The 24,078-nt window shown below is 41.8% G+C and overlaps 1 protein-coding gene across 1 annotated transcript in view; it reads right to left on the bottom strand.

The window, feature by feature from the left end:
- The window catches only part of LRFN5 (leucine rich repeat and fibronectin type III domain containing 5), a 179,373-nt gene that overhangs the window by 14,991 nt on the left and 140,304 nt on the right, over positions 1–24,078 (bottom strand). Inside the window, exon 3 of the mRNA XM_083167196.1 lies at positions 1,525–2,932. Within this exon, the coding sequence (XP_083023322.1) occupies positions 1,525–2,912 (1,388 nt within the window). The 5' untranslated portion in view covers positions 2,913–2,932. The remainder of the gene's footprint in view (positions 1–1,524; positions 2,933–24,078) is intronic.

The following is a 24,078-nucleotide window of genomic DNA, read 5'->3' as shown; positions in this document are numbered from 1 at the left end:
TCAGTGAGTATGTCACAGCAGCTTTCTGCTCTTTGGAATGAATTCACTAATGACCTACATTTAAGGATACAGATTAACATGCATGCTTCTGACATCAACAGGAAATTATTCTGTATGCATTCATAATTTCTTACTAAACAGCTGCATCTAATGTATTGGTCTGTGTCAAATTAATTATTTCCTATACAATAAAAGGCTAATGCTACTCTTCACCACTATGGGGGGGATTCAAGTGTCGTGCACACCGGCGTCCACTAGATGAATCATGATGGAGCAATTCAAGTGCTTTATTGCTCTGTTCAGCCAAGTACAGCCTCCGTCGCCAACATAACTGCTATATTTGTCAGTAATTTTGATAGGCTGGTAACTAGTAGACTATAGTTCTTGTTGCATATATAATATTATTATTATTATTATTATTATTATTATTATTATTATTATTATTATTATTGTGATAACATTAATTTATATGTCATTACAGAATAGTTCACAACACCTATACATCTATACTTTAACATGCAGATGCATTCACATCCAACTATCCTCAATTAGCACAACATAGCCTAGATTAAAGTACCACATACTGTACTTAAATAATCATATATAATATAAATGATAATTAAAACATATCATACAGTATTTCCCATCAGAATTTTTTTTTTTTTTACCAACATTGCATTACTAATGCAACAAAATCACAATACATGGGTACCCTGGATCTGATGGCATCAGTATCCTGATGTTTGGGATAATGGAGGTCAAAAGGTCAACAGCAGCATACCAACACCAAGGTGGTAAGTATTCTTGTCCTCCCCCATGCCACCATAACCACCCAATCTCTTGCAGCCTAACCCTAACCCAGATTGGGAATTAAAAATTGCCCTGGAAAAAAATGGTAAAAGTGGCCTCACGTGGGAAGTTCCTAATCCAATTTAGGCAGAACAAAAATAGGTGGGATTAATACATAGCTACACCTAAATGAAAGTGACTAGTTTCAATGTGTTTAGTAGTCTAGTGACCCCTAGACCTTTATGCTACTATGACAAACTGCAAATCTCCACATTTCACATAATGCCCCCTTCTCCCACCGACACTGAACACAGGCCTCAAATCTTCCATCAAATAGATAAATAACTCATTACCATAAACCCTCAAATATCACAAATATGCCCACACCTCCACCAGTGGAGCCTAGAAACACCTAGAAATTGTAACACCCCAGATAGCGCTCACTACTGTCCCTTTGACAGTATATACAGTAATAAAGATAGGAGTCTGCCTTAGATGAGTATTTGCCAGCACTCTATAAACAAGAAGAAACTGTTTGTGTGGGAGGCAGAAAGTGGATGAACCACTACTCTGGGCAAGGACACATATTTTTAAAAGTTACATTTTGATTGGCCTTTATAAATACATTTTAGGCTAACTTATTAAGTACACTTTTACATCATGGAAATGCTCTTGAAATGTTCAAATAAAAACCGCAATCTAAAGAAGAGTAAATGTGTAAAATGTAAATCTTACCTGTAAACTAGGGAATCATCATATGTACCATTATACTGGATTTGGAACATCCGAATTCCAGGTATATTTCTTTGAAAATTGAACTTAATAAGAACAGTTGATGATGTTGCTTCTGCGACTACTACCTTTTTATCTTGGTTCATTTTTGTATCACCATTGCTACTACTAGCATTTGAACCAGATTTAGTTGAAGTTGAGATGTCTGATGATCCAGGATCTGTCTCATGAATATGGTTTGTACTGTTAACTAGGTGGGGAAGTTTAATTATGTGAAGATTGATTGTTTTGGTTGTTTCGCCGGCAGGATTAGAAGCAATACATGCAAAAGGACCACCATCTTTGACTGTTGTTATAAGAATGTCCAGTGTTCCATTGTCATATACCAGAATCCGTGTTCCATTAGATATTAACTTGCCTTCTGGGGATATCCAGTGTACTGCTGGCTCTGGATCGCCAAGTGCCTTACACTTTAAAACTGCTCTTTGCCCTTCTAAAACCTCAACATCTGGTGTATATCTTGTAATAAGTGGTGGCTCACATAAAAAGTCTTCTTCTGTGATGGACCAGAAATATCGTCCTGAAAGAAGAGGAGGTGAAGCACATGTCTCCAAATCATCCTCTCTGACGAGACGCCTCAGCCATAATAACTCACAGTTGCAATGTAATGGATTTCCACCAAAACTCAATGCAAATGTAGAAGGGTTTATCATCCCTGAGGTTGCTAGCACCTGAGCTCGCTGAAAGAGTGGGTCTGGTGGTAATTTTTGTAATTTGTTTGATGTCACATCTAATCTATTTAGCTTGTGTAAATGGGAAAAAGTCCCCTTTGGGATATGTTCAATCATGTTGTGATCTAGGCTAAGAGTGTGTAAGCTGACCATCTTTTCCACCGCCTCCCATGGTATGGTTTCAAGGTTATTATAAGACAGATCAAGCTCCTCAAGAGCTAAAACATCATCAAAGGCTGTAGATGAAATTAATGTCAGTTGGTTGTTGTTGAGTATCAAATGGTGGAGGTTCAAAAGTCCACTAAATATATCATTTGTGACTTTAGTCAATCGATTGCTGTTCAAATGCAATGCTCTTAAATTGCGTAAGTCAGCAAATGAATGAGGTGTGATGTAACTTATTGTATTCCTTGACAGTGTCAGGTCCACCAGACTTGTCATGTTAGCAAAATCCTTTCTTTTTATACTTGTAACAAAATTATCAGCAAGTCGTAACTCTACAGTCTTTCGGTTGATGTTTGGTGGGATGAAGAGCAATCCTTTCTTGTCACACAAGGTTGCAAGGTTTGGAGATAAATTCTGACAGGCACAGCGCTTAGGACAGATCTCAGCTCTTACCGCCATGCCAATGAACAACAGATAACCGAACAGTTTTTCCATTGTAGATCAGGTTAAAAAGCCTAAAATAAAACAGACATATAAATCAGTAAATTATTTTTAAAGCTGTGCAAAACAATTTAAAAAACTGAATTATATCTATTGGCATCTATGTTAACTTCATTTTTAGGGTGTCCTCGTTAAAAAATGTTAAACAATTTAAAAAAATATATTTTCTAAACACTCCAGAGTATATTTACTAAAGGTCAATATTTATTTCTTACTTTATTCTTATGTATTTTTTTTTTAGTCGATGTTGATCAATTTAAAAATCAAAGTTAATTGGTATTGGTCTTCCAGGGCTAAATCATACATTTAGAGAATATATTTAAATTAATATTATTTTTTAAATGTTAGTAAATCTCTCTTCTAGCCCTGGAAGGCCAACATTGATCAAGATCTGCCAATACCAACCCAAAATTGACCCTTTAAATATACCCCATTTTGTCCTTTTAAAAAATGTGAAACATTAAAATGTGATTAAATATATTCTGAACACTACAAATCTTTAGTGGCATGCCAATAGATTACATACATTAGCTTAAAAAATGTTAGTACTGGACATATCGAATAATGTAAAAATGTATTGTAGAATACTGCAAAAAAAAATGATTATTATTATTATGGTCGAAAATTTGTTGTGTTAGTTAATAATTGAAAAGTTGAAATCTTATTGAAGCAGATCAGTGTTCTAAATAATCAATATGATGCACAAAAATTGACCTTAAGTTTTAACTGCAAATGGAAAAAAAAATATGATTAACAGTTGCTACAGTATAATTGTCTTTCGTGACATCATTAATGGCAACAATTTACTCAGTGTGGTTTGCATTTTAGTGTCTCTGCATTCACTGTAGACAAAGTACTGTAACAGATATTACATTTTCAAGTATAGCTCAAAATCTTGGTAATGGCATTTCTCCATTAAGATAATTATGTTGCGTTCAAAACTCTTAAAGGAACTATACTGTAAAGCATGTTTATAAATATGAGTGAGTTTAAGAGATTAGTACTGAGTGCCGCCATTATTTTCAAAAGCATACACTCTACCGTTGTATTTTTCTGTAAATTGTGTTTAAATAAATGATAAATTTTATAAGATTTTTCTATTTGTTTCACAACGTATATGAAAAATAATATAGTAGACACAAGGCCAGATGTACTAAGTCTTGAAAAACAATAAAATGGATAGTGATAAAAAAACTACCGACCAGCTCCTGTCATTTTTCAAACAAGGCCTGTAACATGTCTGGTCGGTGTTTTATGACCAGTGCCTTATTAACCAATAGGCTGATAAGATTGCAGCCTAGGTTCCCAGGACTGGGAGAAAGGGGGGAGGAGCTTGCAAGTGACAGCCAAGGAATAAAGTTAAGGCCCAATTTATTCCATGCTTGTTAGCTATCACCCGTTCCGATATACTATGGGGTTAAAGTTCTTAAGGCAGGGATCATATTTAGATACGCCAATGTTACCCCCTTGATTTGAAAAGAAGGAACTCATATAATTGTAAATCACACTGTGCCTCCAGAAACTGATGATATATCCTGCTAAGAGAGCCATTGATGATAATGATGATGATTTCCATGTATGGCTGTGTATGGCAGGGGTTCCCAAACTTTTTTGAATCACGGCACCCTAGTGTATCGGAATTTTTTTGCGGCACCCCTAGGCCCAAAAACAATTAATTAGATTGGCTTTATATGCGATTCTTAGGGTCAGTTATGTGCTAAAGGGCAGGATTTGCTTCTTTTTGTACACATTTTATGATTGGCAGCCACCAGCACTGGTTTTGCCCATAAATAATTAACCATAAAAAAATTGAATTGGTCCTGGACCACCAACCTGGGGCACCCCAGCAAGTGTCCCGAGGCACCCCAGGGAGCCACGGCACACAGTTTGGGAACCACTGGTGTATGGTACAAATATACCTTGAAATCATAAACCAATGCACCCTCTAAGGAATTCCTTATCCACTGGTCTGAGTATTGCCAGAACCACCTTTACTTTGTTTACATTTGTGGAATCCAGTTGAAAGAAAATATGACACCAAATTTGTGTCTATCGACAGTACCATCACTATTGAAACTTGCACCTGCAGCATGGTACTATAGATGCAGAGTCCCCATCTATTACCCCCCTACTGTGGGGTAATAACAATAAAGATTAATCTAATATAAAAGGCTAACTACTCCTCACCTATATGAGGTCACTGGCCATTAGAGGCCACTCAACAGACCAAATTACTCCTTTGTGTGCTAAAAGATGTCATAACAGAGAGTGAAAGCTATTTTTGCAGGGACACTGATCTGTTTTAAACTTGAAGACATGAAGACAGAGATTGGAGAAAGGAGTAGATATGGACTGGGGGTGGCATGGAAAGTTTGTAGGCTTAAATGGTCAAAGCTCTAAGTGAAAATAAAAACTCTCAAAGTGAATGTACATTCCGGAAGCCATCAATTTGACAGGCTTTTAACTAATTGTAAATAATTAATTATTCCATCTCAATTCACAACCAGTTATGCTACATGCAGGAGACCATAACAAGCTCATAAGACAGTCCATCTCCATGCATCTGAAAAGCCACATTCCAAACACCACCTAGAAACACCCAATATATTTCTCAATCTGCACATGGGCAGTTGAGACAATATTTACGATCTCTTCTTATCGTGGCAATAAAAGTATACTGTAGATCACTTGGCAGGTATCAAAAGCACCTCCAGGGACAGAGCTCAGAAATGTTCTGCCTTTCTCTGCAAGTGAAGTGATTGCTGAAGTTTCTTTGGGTTCCCACTGCACTACTGCATATCTGTGGTTGCAGAACAGGTTCCATCACCATGGAGGAGTCCTACAATATTACATGGAGACGTAATACTTTATATAGCCCTACAGTTTAATCTGCTCCAAACATTTTGCAAGAATGCTTACGTTTTCCAGTTATGAGTATGGCATACTAATCTTACCCTACTAGGGGATTTCTAGCTTTATTTGAAGTGCCCTTTTACTTTACTCCTCCCGTAGGGCCTTATTCTAATTCACTCTTAGAGGCAAATGCCTTCTTAGCTGGACAAAACCATGTGCACTGCAGGTGGGGCAGATGTAACATGTGCAGACATAATTAGATTTGGGTGGAGTTTTTTTTAAAGTGAGATCTATATTGCAGTGTAAAAATAAAGTAGCCAGTATTTACCCTGCACAGAAACAAAATAACTCACCCAAAGCTAAATCTCTCTGCACATGTTACATCTGCCCCACCTGCAGTGCACGTTTTTTTCCAGCTAAGAAGGAATTTGCCTCAAAGAGTGAACTAGAATAAGGCCCATAATTCTTAGTGACAACCAACTCATAAATTTCCCTACTGTTTTATGACACTCTGGGTATTTTTACATTATAATTGTTGGATTTACTTGTAGAGATAGACCGAGGATCTTATTGGTTTCTGATCATCTGTCCTGGTGACCCGATACATAGAGATGTGTTTAGACCCCTGTGTTTTATTTATAAATGATGATGATGGTGTTGTAGCTTTGGAAAGCAACCCTTTGTGTTTTGAGTTCAGTTTTGGGTTTGATTTGAGTCTTTTGGAAAAATCGATGAACGTCAGTGAAAATTGATAAAGTCGTATCATTTTGACCTGTTTTTGTACTGTAGTATTATTAACATCAATAACATTAATCTATAGTCAATTTTGACCACCTAAACATACACTCTCCTGAGTGTAAAGGATCCTGAAATAACGAGGGAGGGACTTACATGCAAACCAAAACCTGAGATTAGGCCTTGAGTTCTAAATTCCCGATAAGTGATCCAACCTGGGTCTTGGTTCTACTCGGATCTTCAAAGTTTGTGTCACAAATAGAGAGACAGGGAGCAAGCATACTGTAGATATAGGGACAGAGAGCTAAGACAAAGGTCCCATACACACTATACAATAATGCCGATATAGTTAACGATATTGTCTGTGCTGCGAAAAGGAATGACCTGAAGGTAAACACTGAACAACAGTGTAAAAAAGAAAGTTGCCGTCACCGGGACCCCAGTCAAACATGCAGTCACTAACAATATCATCAGATTGTACTGCATGTTCAGGCAATCAAGGTTATTGTTAACAACCATGGGAGCGTGCATTAGTAACAATATAGTGGGTACGATATCTTTATCTTGCATGTCGTTCATGCAAATTGGATAGTGTTTATCCATAGCAATGGTATAGGAGCTGTGTCGAGCTCTGAATAAGCATTGTCTGTCTGGTTTATACAGTACTGTATATCATACAAGTATAAACTAAGTAGAAGGAACTGCATGTACTAGTATGCCTTGAAACCCACTATTTTCTAGAGGTTAATGCTAGATGTGGACCTGCAAGTACTAGCAGGGCTTTTGCTGCCAGAGGATACTAGTGCTAGCAGAACTACAATTGCCAGCATGTACTTGCAGCCTCAAACTATTTTAAATAAATCCAAAATGTTCCTGTTAGAAAAAAAAATCCACAAACACCAATTTTAAATCGATTTAATTGAAATAAAAACACTCATTCATCATGTTATTAAAGTGCCAAATCCATAGGGAACCTTCTTCCTAAAGTTGCCCTTAGGGGATATTCATCTTAAGGGTATTCAAAACATAAATTAAATAAAAAAACAAAAGAGATGTATACAACTGCTCATTATGGAAAACGAGATCTCTAATGACCTAGAACTGATTGAATCTACCTGTGTTTAATATTATGTGTCATGTATGACTTATTGTTGCATTCATATGCCAAAATACATATTTATATTATAATATGTTTTCTTCTTTATTGCACTGTTATTTTATGCGTACAATGCAATTTCTATAGCTACTGTACTCGATAGCTAAATGCCTTTGTATGAATGAATCTAGACAAGGCTTAAGGCCCCCATACACCAGAAGGAGACTGTCCCCAAGGGTACAATCTTCAGAGGTTGTAAGATGGCTTGCATTCAGATTGAGTGCACTTTGTGTGCACACAATTGTGCAAAGCATGGTCCCGATGCTCGCAGGGTTGGTCCTCTAATCAGATGTGCTGCACGTTTGATCAGTCGTTATTGGGACCAGTTTGTATGTGCAATCGGTCATTCGGGTCCGCCGCCTTCCCTTGCCACCACCTTCCCCCACATTCCTCCACCCGCCACGTCCCCCGTTGCCGCCTTACCCTGGTGCCGCCATCCTCCGCTCTCCTCTGCTAGGAGGAGACAGACGCTAGGCATAATATTTGACCTCTAGCGTCTGACAGGGAGCACAGCACTTTTGGGTAATGCTTCAGCTCTGTTCTCCCTATCAGACACTAGAGGTTTAATATGACCTCTAGTGTCTGTCTCTTTTGAGGCTCCAAGACCTAGTGTCAATGAGCATTAACACCTGGCAATGAGCATTAACCCTTGGCAACAAGCACTGACCCCTTGGATGTATGCAGCAGCTGGATTGTACGACGGAACGTGCGAAAATAGTACAGAGTACTATTGTGTCAAATAGACATCAATTCTGCCAGGGAGTTGAAGGGAAATCTGGACACAATCATAATTGTGAGCAGGTCTTTCTGATGTACAGTAAGGCCAGCTTTAACATCTACAGTACTGATGCAATTCCACTTGATGCACCCGAATACTAGCATCTATAATTATGTGTGGTACATACAACATTATTATTATTATTATTATTATTATTATTATTATTATTATTATTATTATTATTCCCCCAATATCAGATCAACATGAGATGAACATCAGGGTTCTTTAAAGAAGAAGAATATTCTATTGGCAAAGCATTTAGCTTTTTTGTTAATGGATAACACACATATCGACTTTGATGCTTATTTACCTACTGTACTTATATGTGATAGCTTTTAAACTTCTTTAACATCCAAGCTAAGATTGGTCCCTTAACAGAGACAAACTGAACCTCTGTGGGAACTTAGGCTATTAGAATTCTATCCTTAAAGATAATAAGATAATGAACTTTTGCAAGGAGTATAATGGCAAAGAGAAAGACTTCTTATAACTAATCCTTGGTCATGCAGAAATATTCTAATAGCAGAATTGAAATCTCCACAAACTCTCCAGAGGGTATTTCAATTAAGATTTAATTAATCCGTATGATTAGACTTGAAACATATTTCGAGCATAAAGTAACCCTTGACTTGGACCCTGCTGGATTTGGAGCCTTCCATGAGTTGTTTGCCAATGGCTCTTCCATAACATATACTACAGCCAAGTAAAAAATAAACATACTCAGGCTCAAAGGGTCTCTGGAGAGCAATCAGCGTAGACTTGCCCAAAGCAAGTCTTGTGGAGCAGGGAAATATCAACCATTATATAGTTTAGAACCCTCTTGATTCATTGAACAGAGAAAAGCAATCTTATGGGCATAAACATGCCTTAAGACGAATTCCAACAAACCAGATAGACCAAAAAATAACGTAAATAAAGTAACTATTCATTCAGTATTAGGGATGACAATCCTGGGACATATTTTCAATCCCAGGAATTGCGATTGAAAAAAGATCAATCCCGAGAATGGCCTCCCTAATAACAACCCCCCCCCCCGCATTTACTCACATAGGCGGGCGGGAGCGGTGATGTGGCAGGAAGCGGGGCAGAGGTGCTTCTGGGAGTGGTGGTGCAGTCGGCAGGAGTGGTGGTGGGGTCAGGAGCAGGGTGATGATGCTTCCGGGAGCGGTGGTGCGGCTGGCAGGCTGTGCAAGGTGACATCTGACCATGTCACACTGCACACAGCCACATACTGTAGCCAGAGACGGGAGAAGCCAGGCAGCATCTGAGCACCTGCTCAGCATTAGATTGTGCATGCACAGTCTAATCCCAAAATCCCGTGATTGGAAACTCAGCCATTAATGATATTGACTGAACTCATTGGACAATATGCACGCGATATTTCCATATCATTAAAGATATATCGCCAAGTACTGTATATATCCAGCTTAAGACTGACCAATATTCTGAACAACTTTAAAAATATCACCTGACAGATCATAAGGGACCAAACATTGTTTTTTACTTCTTTTGAAGATTATGTCTTTCTTTCCATAGTGCTAAAAAAAGACTGATGGGAATCACCCAGCAACACATAAGGTGCGTACACATGTACAGATTTTCTGTCTGATTTACCTGGTGGGAACAAAAACCTGGAAATGTATGGGAGCATATGACAATCAAAAAATTGTTCCCAAACACTTGAAAACAGACAGTGATCAGTCAGAAAACTTGGTTTAAATCATTCTGATATTACAAATTTATCAAAGCATATCTTTTTTTTTTGTTTTCCTGCATTTGGGTGAAAATTTTTGATTGTCAGTTGCTCCCATACATTTCCAGGTTTTTGTTCCCACAAGATAGATCAGACAGAAAATCTGTACGTGTGTAAGCACCTTAAAAGAGAGCTCCTCCATATCATTCCAATCATTGTCATATAGGGATACCTGAAATGGAGTTATAAGATAGCTTTACCTCTTCACCCAATCTAGCAGACAAAAGTCTAGCCCTATCCACCCATTCATGGCCATATCTGAACAAGATTATTATACAGTCGAGAGCCAGAACAGTCTGACCCTGTTTTATAGATATAGATATAGAATTCCTTTATTCGTCTCACAATGGAGAAATTTCCAATCGTTACAGCAAGGTTCAAGTACAGATAAGAGTAATAGCATAATAATAAGAACACACATAATAAGATAAGATCCAAACAATATAACTCAAGAATCTAGGAACATGCAGGTCTTCTTCAGAACATGACAGTTGTACATTCTAATTGCAGCCAGAAGGAAAGATCAGCGATATCTCTCCGTTGAGCATAGAGGATGAAGTAACCTATCACTGAAAGTGCTACACACTTTTTTGGGGTTTACTAGTAGAATAGTTACCTTTTGTCTAGAGACAGCAGTCACAGGAGTAAGAAAAAGGAGCACATGGCACAGAATACGCTGTTATGCCCTCTAAATAGGAAAGCCGTATTTTCATACCCTACACATTTTCATTCCATTCAAGATGGCATATAACTGGTACATTTCAGGCTGAGAATACCAACATAATTGCCTCAAATGCCTAATGGCAAATTCACCCCTGTTGTCCAACACTGTGTTACCAATGGCGGAACTTGTGGCTGGTGAGCCCAGGTGCAAAAATATAATTTGGGCCCCCCTCTTCCACCACAATCCAAGTTCAATATGCAACATGGCAGTGGGTGAGAGGGAGAGGCAGGGGGAGGCAAAGGGTGACAAGGAAAAACAGTGATCGACGGGAAGAGGGTGATGGAGCAGCAGTGGGCCCCTTAGTCCTCAGCACTGCACCTGCTGCCCCAATGGTAGTTCCGCCTCTGTGAGTTACAGTCGCTATTGGTGCCAGTGCCACACTGCACTGTCCAATATTACTCTTTCCGACCTCTGAGATTTTCTTATCACCAATAGTTGTTAAACCTCATTTTCAGTACAAAGCTGTTCAAAAATATTTCACCATGGCAACACTGTATTTATAGTCTACTCTCATCTCTCAGTCTGTTTGCATTTCTCTCTGAATTTTTAATTGAAGCCGATTATTAAAAAATATATATATAATGAGTATTTACAATGTAGCAGATTTGTTTGTGTTCTGTTATGGAATCATTGGGTTTTAGTGTAATTATTTCAGTGTGTCTCAAAGTAACATATCCAAAAATTATGTTCATGCAGTATATATGGATTTTTTTGATCTGCTGTTAAAAAATATTACGATTTATTACACAAAGCCCCATAACCTATTCAAGCACTAAGTCATAGTATAATGATCATCTAAATGGGCAAGGCACAAATAATTACTTTCATCTCAGCCCCCCAACTCATTACCTGTCTTGAATACAAACACAAATACTCCCACCCCCACCACAAAAAAAGGGACATTAGCATAAAACTTAAGGTGGCCATACACTGCTGCGATGTCTTGCAGCAGTGTAAGGCCAGCCGATACCTGCGAGTTGCCTGGGACCTTCCCGAGAGGCAGGGTGCATGCAATCCATCACAATTTGTTGTGATGGATCGCATGTGATCGTGTTCCCCACCTGGCCTGCCACTGGATGGGAAATCTGAGGTCAAAGGGCCAGCAGGTCCGACTACTGACTCAGGTCCGATGCCCACAGTTAACCATTGGTTTAAAGCCCATCAAACCGACAGCTTCTGCAATGTACAGTACTTTGAGCTGTGACCGTTTTTATTTTCACTTTGAGCTGTGACAGTTTTTTTAGCCCACAAACTCACCACCCCACCCCCTAGTCCCTATCTGCTCCTACCTTCAAACTCTGTCTACACAGCTCCCTCTCTCCATTTCCAGCAAGTTTGAAACAGATCATTGTCCATGCAAAAATGGCGTACACTTTCTCTTATGACATCTCTTGACATAAACCCGTGTCCCAGTTTCTAGATGGGATCTTGCAACCACTGATCATCAAATAGCCCTTGTGCATCAAAGATATCACCTCCTTTTTGAATAAATTGAATGAGATCAAGGGGTACTTATATGTTAGTTGGGCGCCCACTAAGCTATTTGCTTAGTTTTCCATGTCCCCTCGCGGGGCTCGCTATGCTTGCCGTACTTCGGGCTCTGTGGCGCGCTACGCTCGCCACACTATATATAACATCAACTCCATGCCAACATGGATAGTGGGGGTATGAGCGTACTAACCATAGTGGGCGCCCAACTAACATATAAGTACTTATCAAGGTGATGCCAGAGGGTCCTTTAATCTGTGTTTTAGACGTATGCAGCCTATACACATCCATACCGCATACAGCAGGACTGCAAGCAATGGAGGGATTCTTGAGGAAAGACAATTTACAAACCATAGATCTTGATTTATTCATGCAACTTTTAGAATTAATACTAAAACGTAATTATTTTTTATTTCACAATAACTTTTATTTACAACTGACAGGCTGCTCAATGGGCAGAAATGTATCACCTTCTTTTGCTAACATTTTCATTTTTCAAGAACAACACCCGATTGTCAAGACCCGACAATAGTTTCTCATATTCTTTTGTATTCATGTTTCATCGATGATCTATTCCTCCTGTGGAGGGGCGGTGAACCACTTTTGATGGAACTTATACAATCCATCAAGAGTAGAGCCTCCCCCATAAAAGTGACTTCCCAATACATCAACGAAACCTTAAACTATCTAGATACTCTAGTGTCCATCATCAACGATAAGATTAAGACCACGGTATATACAAAACCAACTGACAAAAACACATTACTCAGATACAACAGCCACCATCCCAGGTCGATCCAGCTGAGGAAGCCGCTGAACGAAATAGAGGCGGAGAAACGCGTTCTGGAGCCTGCTCTGCCCAGACTATTGCCAGTCAGTACCACTGTGGATTACAAATATCCCAATTGGGATTGGACAGTCTAAAAAGGGACGGTACCAGTACCTGGAGCTGAACCCCTCCAACAAGGGAGTGGACATCCACTGCAATACATTTGGCAGTTCTTGCTCAGATATAGGATCTGGATCTTGTACCCTGAGACACAAGTGGGACCATACACTGTGGACTGGTAACTATTTGCTCATAGTACATATTGTCTCATAAAGCAACATATGCAGCCTAAAAGCCTCATAGCCAGCCCGTGTCAAGCCTATTATATGTTAAATGTTGTTTGTCCTGTATGTCCTATTTGAGTGTAATATTTATATGTAAAATGCGCATTTTTTATTTTAATATGCATACCATGGTTTATTATTAAAAAATCACAAGTGCAAGTACATCTCTAAAGTGTCTTATTAGAAAAATTTGTTTGAGTGTGACAGCGCCATCTGGTGGGAATCCAGTATTTCCACACCAACCTCTTTTTTATCCCAGGTCGCTCATTGAAGCACTGCCCAGGTCACAAATGATCCACGACAGCATGTATTAGCAGTGACCCAGATAGTACGGGATTGGAAATTGGACAAACAGATCCTTAAATTCACTGCCAGGGGTTATAATAAGAAAACATTACTTCAACAGAAAGAAGAAGTGTTAAGTATTCCAAGGGCCAATCTGTTGGTTTTCAAACAAAGCTCACAGGAGCAGGTGCTTCCCTTGGTGACAAAGTTTAATATTACCAGTTCCATCATCCCCAGGGAGACAAGAGCATTGTGGCCCATTGTGTCAACTGACAGAGAACTTTCTAGCTTGAGGCAAATAAGACCCATGGCATGCTACAAGAGGGGTAAAAACCTTAAAGATTTAATTGTCCACAATGACATTTCCAAACTAAAAAACCCCAAGACATCTCAGTCCTTTCCTTAAAAAAAAAAACCTGGTTGCTATAAATGCGTGAAATGCACCACCTGTTTGCATATGATCACAGGCAAGGTATTCTCCAATTTGGCAGGTGACAGATACTGTAGTTCTCCATTAGATAAGTTCTGGGCTGTCAGTCTTCTTATGTCCTGTACATAATCTCGTGCCCATGCCGCATGTTGTCGAAACCACCAGAACGGTACGTGAGAGAATGGCTCTCCACAGATCTTAACTCAAGATGGCCCTTGAGGGCAAACCAGTGGATCAACCAGTGGCCAAGCACTTTCTGGAGAAGCACCATAGTCTCTCAGACTTGAAGGACATTGTGTTATATCATGTACCTAACAAACAAAGAGGTGGCGATAGAGCCAGGATCCTGCTACAAAAAGAGACAAAATGGATCTATGTCTTGGACACTTGTAACCCAAAAGGCTTAAAAGCCCAAATTGTCTCTCAACATTTTCATCTAATAAATACTCAAATCCAGCAGGCATCTGTCTTTAGGTCCTCCTCCCTAATGGCTGGCTGGAATTGCTGACCCACGGGACAGAACGATCATCCAGCTAGTAAATATTTCCCTTCATTTTACAGAAGATGTTAGGTGCTGATTCTGTGGGTGCTCAAGGGCCCGAGCACCCACTGGAATTGATGAGCACCCACGGGCTCGAGTCCCGTTGCTGGGCCACCATATTAACTTGACATTACCGGACCCGCCACCTGGGAAACCGTATACCAGGAAGAGTGTATTCGGTCTGCGGAGTACCTGCACTGTGGGGGAATTTATGTACCTGCACTGTGGGGGCATTGATGTATGTGGAACTCTGTTGCCGTAATTTGAATATTGGAGACAACTGTGCTCTGTAATATAAATTGGAATTATTTTGTGGCCACACCCCTTCCCCATGAAGCCACTCCTCTATATTTTTGGCTTGAGCACCCACCAGCAAAAACATAAATCGGCACCTATGGTTACTATTAACCCAAAAAATCCGGATATCCACCCTGGGTTATGTATCAGCCTAGAAACTGGTCAGAAAAGACCAGTCAGGCTGAGTTTTAGTTTCCCAATATCATAGCATTGTTTTATGCCCAACATGCAATGCCAGACCTTTTACTAAAGTAACACTGTATCTTTATATAGCACTGTAATGCATATTTATTCAGCACTACCATGCACAGTTCAATAATGTATTGCTTGTCATTTTCTTCCCCTTCCAGAATGCAGCCTAAAAGTGGATGCCTTTAGGGTCACCGTGCAACGGACGCCGGATGGTCTCCCCCGTCTGATGCCATCGGCGAGCACCTGTGAACAGGTCTTACTTTGGCGCACTCACCTGTATTTAAGGTATGATTTGATGTACATTACTTGTTTGTTTGCACACCTTGAAGACAAACTTTTTTCTAGTCCGCTGGAGTGCCTCTACTTGCTTTTGAACCGAGAAACATACCTGTATGCTTGGAGGGCACCCGCGGCAGATGTTCCACACACAGGGAGTGCCGGACTAAAACAACTTGTGTGTATGTATATATATATATATATATATATATATATATATATATATATATATATAGGCGCACGTGTGTTTGAGACATTCGTGTGACCCATTGTGGCAATGGACATACGAGCGTGTGAGATGCTGGCGCGTCCCTGTCCTGGCGGTTGCCAGGTGAGCGTGGCTCCATCTTTAAATGAAATCGATCTAAACTAACCAAATTCAGCAGCAAAAGGTTACCGAGTAAGCAGCACTAGAGCTAAACATAGCAGCATAATGGCATAAGTTACTGCGTACTACAACATATGGTCCTGCAGAAGCTTCTTAGCAAACTTCATTCCTCTGCTGGGTGTTTTGCCATTTCTATATATTGCAAAAAGCTTGTACTGTATAATGATGTTAGGTTTTACATAATGGAGCAGATTCAATTGCCCACATGTTGTGTTGCCCAGTCTCTTTTCCTGGGAAAATTGCCAGGAGCCGTTCAGCTAGAAACCCATGATCGTCTCCTGAGCAGCCCAGAGACAGCAATGCAGTCAATTCTGATTTCTACTTGCAGGTCTGGAGGGTGCGAGCAGAAATAAGTGCACACTGCTGTCTCTGGCATGTTCATTGCAAGTCTTTACCTGAATAGCACCTGGCACTTTACCCAGGAGAAGAGACCACTGACCTAACCTGCTGCGGAGCCCTGAAACAATGTGTCCTTCCATCTACAGCTGCAGACCACAAAGGTCAATACTGAGTCAAGCTAAGATTAAATTATACATTTTTTTGGTTTCAAACAATATTCAGGAAACACATTCACTAGGAACTACGGAATTCATTAAGGCACAAGGTCAACATTTCTCAAGTGCCAATGATGACTCTAGTTCTTTCTTGAGTTCACAGGCTGCATTCTCATGAATATTGTATCAAGTCAATACTGAAGGCCTCATAATACACTCTATGACCTAGAAAATATTTGAGGCCTTAGGGAGTCATATCAAGTGATATCAAAATGTTAATTCAACTTTCATTTACCCGACTGTAGTGGTCAAACAAGGCATCACTTGTGTGTAGGGGCCCTTTGACCTCCTGCCCCCCCCCCCCTCCCTCTTTTCCTCCACATGGTGTGGAACTTAGAAGTAGCCTTCAAAACAGGAGTGCAGGGATGTGAAATGGAACCGTTGCATCACCTAGGAACACCCAATATCTGGTCCCTGTACCCAATGCAACCATCTCTGCTTGGTCATTACCTAGTAACATCTAATACAATTATTAGTACTTTTCATGGAGAGCTGGAATGTGAACTTTTAAAATAAAAGTTTTTTTTTTTTTTAATTTTGGTGTCAAAAAATCAGGTTTTTTTTTCTGTTAAGGGGCATGTTATTTTTATCCATGTGCTTATAGCACATGAATATATATTTAATAAAAAAAAAAAAAAATTATTTTTTTATTTTTTTACACCGAGCAGCCAGCAGGGGGCCGGAGCGCTCGAGCCGCTCATTAGATATTCATATATTCACTGCATCCGATCATTACATATGCAAGATCGGGTGCAGTGAATACTGGGTCCCCCGCTGGCTATAGGGGGGGGGGGCAGCTTGTGCTGCCTGGGTCCTGGGGAGCCCCCTCCCCTCCACATATGTTCTGGGGCATCCAGGGAGACTTTAATCTCCCTGGATGCCACCGTCCCACGGCTCCCTGTCAGCTCCCTGCCGCGGACGCTCGTTCGCTGCAGGGGTTAAGACTCGCCGCGAGTGGCGGCGAGTCTTAACCACGTTGAATAGAGCGAGCAGGAGAAGCAGCGAGACCTCCGGAACACGGCGAGAGAAAAAATCTCTCGCCATGCACCACAAATTTTTTTCATTGAATACTGCCCAAATAGACTGTCCATGGAATGGAGAAAGGAAGATTGAGTAATTTTAGATGAGGCTATTATTTGCTCTCAAGATTTGGTGTGATATATACAACAGACAATGGGGCAGATGTATTAACCAGCGTTAAGTGCAAAAATGCACTTAACGCTGGTTAACTGGGGGGGATTACGTCTGTCCCTAATGTATTACTAGCGCACCTAACGTGCGCTAGTGACAGCCCGCCGAGTTACGCTCGGCGGAGCTGTCCCTGCAACCCCCCCCAGGGATTAGCGGCCGGGGCGATGTATTAACAGCCTTCAAGGCGTTAATTCGCCCCGGCCGCTTCGCCAGCTCAGGGCTAGCGTTGTCCTATCCCCCACTGTGGGGACAACGCTAGCCCTGCTTCTGGCTAGGGCTGCGCTGGAGATCTCGCGTTTTTTGCGAGATCTCGCGCATGCCCAGTAAGCCGGGCAGGGGGGGCGACGGCGAGTGTGCATGTGCGGGGCGGCGAGGGAGCCGATAAGGAGAGCCGTTAACGCTGGGGATAACGGCTCTTCTTATCGGCATGGGGGATGTTAATACATCTCCCCAGTAACGTGTGCCCGCTTCTCCTCGTTATGCAGGAGAAGCGGGACGTTATCTCTAAAGCGCAAAGTGGGGGGGTTAGTACATCTGCCCCAGTATGTTTGGACACAAGGAATTGGAATATAGAAATCTGATATTGTGTCCAAATAGCTGAGCAATGAGAAGTAACTTGACCATACTGCTATCAAGTTGGTCATAGTGCGAAAATGATCTTTAGAACTTCAACAACTGCTTCAAACCTCTACAGATATGATGAACATGCATATTATATACCAAGTTATTGTTAGCAGGGAGCTAGCTGGTTTGACAGATACAGTACTGTAACCTGCATGGATGAGACAAGGTTGTTTACTCACAACTGGCCACACGTAACAATACGTAAAAAATGACACACAAATGATGTACCTAGTGTTATGGTACATAGATGGAGGTAATATTACTGATCTCGTAACAATACGAAGGATGGTATAAGTAGTGAATCCGATACTCCGCCAGAGATGACAAAGATGAAATAATCACCCTGATGTATACAGATCCCTACTAAATAAATGTGTGGTGTTTTACACAGTATATAATCTGGAACACACCAGATGGAGTAGTGTGTTACCAGATTTGATGAGACCGACTGGAGGTACCAGAGCCGACTGTGTCGGCAGAACCACCAGCTCCACTGAATTGCTCAGCTGCAGGCTTACCTGTACTGACACTAAGGAGTAATGGCAGGGAGAACCCACCACTCCAAAGCTCACATACAGGTAAAGGCTGGAACTCTCTGCAGCTGCTACAATTCAGTGTTCTAGTCTCAGGCTGGAAATCCCTCTCAGAGAACAGACTAGCAGGATTAGTCTAACAATTTGTACACAGATAAACTGGCTGACTAGCTGACTAAAGTCTCACAAATGGCTTCTCTAATACTGCTAACTGACTGACTAGACAGGATTTCAAATAAGTACAGGCTGACTAATTAATCACACAGGAATAATCACACAGGATAAGGCTGACTGACTACAGACAATTCTGACCCCTAAGTGAAAGCAGGAAATATCAGCAGCACCTGTTTGCACCAAAAGCCTCCCTGAAATACCCTACCGCCGCCCACACATTTCCTGGTCTGATGTCAGAGCAGGATGGTGGCCTGACCAGACCAAAGTTGGCTCCAGCATTGTGGTTGCATCGGGGTTGCCATAGCAACCTGATGTGACTGCCGACGGCAGCTAACAGTTATTGTAATATATTACCTGTGTAAGGGGCAAAATGAGACTTAAGGGCCCCATACATCAGCAATTAATTGTGACAATTTTCAGATATGGAGATGATTGCCACAATTAATTTTAGATGTGTGGGCTCCCCCTTTTGGCAATCCCAAACAAAATTGCCAATCGATTGCTTAATCAGGTTTTTAAACATGTTTAATAATCTGGTATTATCCGCGGATATTTTTTATATGTGTGGGCATTCCCAATTCGTCTTCTTCATCTATTTACATTATGAACAGCTGAAATGACAATCGATTGGGCAAATTGCAGATATGAAGATGCAATCTTTAGATGGAAAAATCTGCCGATCACTGAAATAAATCTGGAATGTTTGGGCAAAGTCAGATAGATTGTAAAATCCATTTATCTGGCCAAAAAATCCCTGTATCTGGAAATCCATAAATTGTGATTGCTGATGTATGGGGCCCATTATTCTGTATATGTTGTGCATTTGTGATGTAACAGCTTGCATAGATAAAAGATGTCCACCATACTGCCCCATCTGTGGGAATGAAGTTGTTTGGGTCAATAGGTCATTATCTGCACTTTAGCAAATTCAATGCTGGTGATGACCACAGAATATAGCTACTGGTGGCAAAGGTAGTCTTCCCACAAATGGATGTCTGGAGACCAAATGGCGGTAGAAGAGAGCAGATGACCAACAGAAGTAGAAGATATAAATGAAGCCTTCACATAAGTGAACAAAAGCAGTTACATAGTAGGTAAGGCTGAAAAAAGACTTGCGTCTATCTCAGGGCTGGGCAATTGTGGCCCTCCAGATGTTGATGAACTACACATCCCAGGATGCTTTGCATTAGTTTTGCTATGTGGCCATGCTGAAACTGATGCAAGGCATGCTGGGATGTGTAGTTCATCAACATCTGGAGGGCCGCAATTGCCCAGCCCTGGTCTATCTAGTTCAACCTAGGTTGTTATTGAAAACAGACTTGTAAAGACTAATTATATTTCTTATTTGTACCCATGGATATTATTAACCAATAAGTGTTTGACCAACCTTATTTTGAACGTATTTATTGTGTCTGCCGACACCACCTCTCCAGGAAGAGAGTTCCAAAGTTTGACTGCTCTGACTGTAAAGACATTTTTTCTTCTAGCTGAACAAAATCTTTTTTCTTCTAATCTATACTCATGCCCTCGCATCCTAGATTCCTTTCTAGTAGAAAAAAGGGTGTTTGCCAGTTCCTTATATTGGCCCCTGATATATTTGTACATGTTGAGCATGTCCCCCCTTAAACGTCTCTTTTGTAATGTAAATAGTCCCAAATTGCTTAATCTCTGCTCGTAGCTTAAATTCTCCATTCCCCCTAATAAGCTTTGTTGCTCGTCTCTGGTTTTCTCTATGTGCAACTAAAGCATATGACTCACCCATTGGAGACCTGGGTTGTCATATTGTGTATATAACAACCAATCAAAAACAGTTTCAATCAGACACTGCTGAAACATCCCTTACATTAAGGAGAGTAGAGCATGTATGGCCAATTGCCATATTAATTGTATTCCACTGCACGTTAAACAATACAAATCAGAATTGTTTTGGCCAACAGGTTGTCCAAAAATATTTTGTAAAACCTTGCTTTGGAATGCAAATAAAGGTGTGGAAAACAATTAAATAAAAGGATAAAAAATTGACAACTGAGACGTGAGCCTACCTGAAACTGTAGTAAATGGAAAACTAAATCTTAAAGGTACTTGTGTAGTTTAACAGCGCCAGTTACGTAGTCAGTGTAGCGTCCCTGTCAGAATCAGTGTAGTGTTCCCGTGGCCAGCGTAGTTAGCGTAGTCAGCGTCCCTGTCAGAATCAACGTAGTGTTCCAGCGGCCGCATAACAACGTAGTCCCCAAAGCCAGCGTAGTCAGCATTCCTGTCCAGAGGCGTAGCTAGGGCTGAGCCGGTGGAGCACTTGCTCCGGGCGCAGAGATTTCACCTGGCACCGGAGCAGTGCACTCTGCCGCCAGCTCCCCACCCTGCTCGCCGACTCCCCTGCCCTGCTTGTCCCCAGTCTCCTCTGCAAAGTGCAGTCCAGCACGAGGAGCTCCGTCAGGCTGGGCGCACCTGGGGGTGTAATCTCGCGATAGCACCTCCCAGGCCGCGTCATCGACTGACGTAGAGCACTGTGTGGGATCGAGCCGGCGAACAAACCTGCTGCGGCACACGCAGGTCCCGGCCACGCAGAACGGATGCCGGGGGATGGATACAACCGGCGTGGGACCGAGTTGGCACATAACCTCAGACCAGCGGGTCCCGCCACTAACCACCAGGTACTTGCAGCAGGAATTGCACTGCAGGAGGGTCGGGACGCCAGCCCCCAGCAACATCTCCCAGCTGATTCACCTTCCCCTTCACGCTCCAGCGTGCATCGGCTGCCATTCCCCTTATTTATAGAAACTTATGGACATTGACTCTTGAGTGTGTTGCACCCGATTTTTATTTTTATTTTCTTCAATCCTGACATATTATTTGATTTGTTTCTCCTTACCCAGTATGTACAGCTCATTGATATAGTAATAAAAGACCTGCCACATCACAGACGCTCAGCATACTTGATTTCCATTTTCATTATAAGGTACACTAATAATAGGGGTTACCATTTAAAAAGTTTGCATATAAACAAATCGGGGGGGGGGGGCGCGAAACATGCCCTTGCTCTGGGCACCATGGCACGTAGCTACACCACTGTTCCTGTCAGAATCAGCATAGTGTTTACGCGGCCGCTTAACAACGTAGTCAGTCAGCGTTATGCAGTTAGCATACTCAGTCAGCATTCCGTCACCACTAATTTCATTGTCTCAGTTATGGCTGCCGCAGCATTAACTTTCTTTAATTTGCTGCAGACAGAGGAAGAGTCGTTGAAGATTTTACAACGCCACCACTTGCTGCCAGAGACACAGACCTGTGTCAACGGGCATCCTGTGAGGCTTAATATAAAGGAGCGGATGTGGCGCTGCCACATAAGAAGCTGTGGCAAGAAGGTTAGTCTCCGGGCCACTCAATGGTTTCAAGGATGTCACCTGACATTTATGACCCTTCTACGGTTCATATTTTCTTGGGCGGAGGAGCTAACTAGCAATAAATTTTGTAAGCGGCACCTCATGATTTCCAAAAAAACGCCATTATTTACAACAACCTTATGCGGGAGGCATGTACCCTGAATTTGATGCCCCAGCAGCGGATTGGCGGGCTTGGAAAAATAGTTGAGGTGGATTAAAGTTTATTTGTACAGCGAAAAAATCATGTCGGGCACATCCTGCCTCAGCAGTGGCTGTTTGGTGGCCTATCCCGTGAGACAGGTGAATATTTTGTAACACCTGTGGCAAGCCGTGACACCAGCACGCTGATGTCCGCCATCCAGACGAATATTTAACTGGGTACGACTATATTTTCTGATTATTGGCACGCGTACAACACCCAACAACTTGAGCAACGGGATACCATCAAGCGCGCGTCAACCACCGCTACAATTTCGTGGACCCAGACACTGGGGTTCATACACAAAACATTGAAAGGCTCTGGGGGTTATGAAAATGGAGGACCAAGAGACACTGTGCGCCAATACATTGACTCCTACCTGCAGGAGTTTATTTGGCGCAAAACACTTGGAGCAGAGAACGCTTTCCTGCACATTTTATATGTACTATGTCTGATCCCAACAGCTGATAAATCATCGGACACTAATGCTGACACAGCTGCGTCAACATCAGCTGCATTTGAAGACAATGTAGAAAGTGAAGAATGACTCGTTATTTGATATTACTGTACATAGTTTATTGCTTTTTTCTTCTTTATTGTTCACTAAAATCGAAGTACCAGTTTACACATGTCGTCATTACTGTTTCAGATGTATGATTTGCCAGGTGTGAATGTTTTCTTTAAACACCCCCACTATCCACACCAGCCCGAAGCGTGGTGAGCACCACAAGCCCCGCAAGGATGAGTAATGCATCCTCCTGACCTGATCATACCCCCACTGTCCACGTCGGCATGGAGTTAATTTGATAAATCACGCCAGCCCAAAGCGTGGCGAGCAGACGCAGAATATATGTGAAGTAATCTGCGTTCCCTTGCGGGGCTCGGGGGCTCGCTACGCTTTCCACACTTTATAAAATCATCTGCACACCGACGAGGATAGTGGGGGTATGAACAGGTCGGGAGGATGCGTAACGCATTCCTTCGCGGGGCTGGTGTGGATAGTTGGGGATAGTGTCCTTTATTGTGCATGAGACGCACTTGCGGCACACCCACCTTTGTGCACGAGACGCACATGCTACCGAACACCCTAACTTCCCTGAAGCGGACATGGACAGGGTTGCTGTACAGTGAAGCAAGAATTACTGAGAGGCACACTTGTGCATCTCAGACAGATCAAGCGCCTCTCTGCCGGCACCCGCATGATCCCCTCTCCGCCGGCGTCCAGCAGCACAGCAGGGGATCTGGCGGTTACCGGCGCTGTGTGAGAGGCGCTCTGTAGACTTGCGAGGGACGCCGGGAACAGAGCTGCAGCTTGCGAGGACAGTACGGTGACTACGCTGCCTGACAGTATGGTGACTAGGGCTGGCGCTGACTACGCTAAGTATGCAGGGCTTTCACGGAGACACTACGCTGACCTCGCTAGCCAGCCGTTGGGCTACGCTGACAACGTAGCTTAGGCTGCTACCGTGAAACTACACAAGTACAATGGAAAATTG

Source organism: Crinia signifera, chromosome 12 (assembly GCF_055691185.1).
Source record: "Crinia signifera chromosome 12, ASM5569118v1, whole genome shotgun sequence".
NCBI classification, from domain to species: Eukaryota; Metazoa; Chordata; class Amphibia; order Anura; family Myobatrachidae; genus Crinia; species Crinia signifera.
The sequence above is the reverse complement of the archived record's forward strand: the minus strand, read 5'-3'. Positions and strand labels throughout refer to the sequence as shown.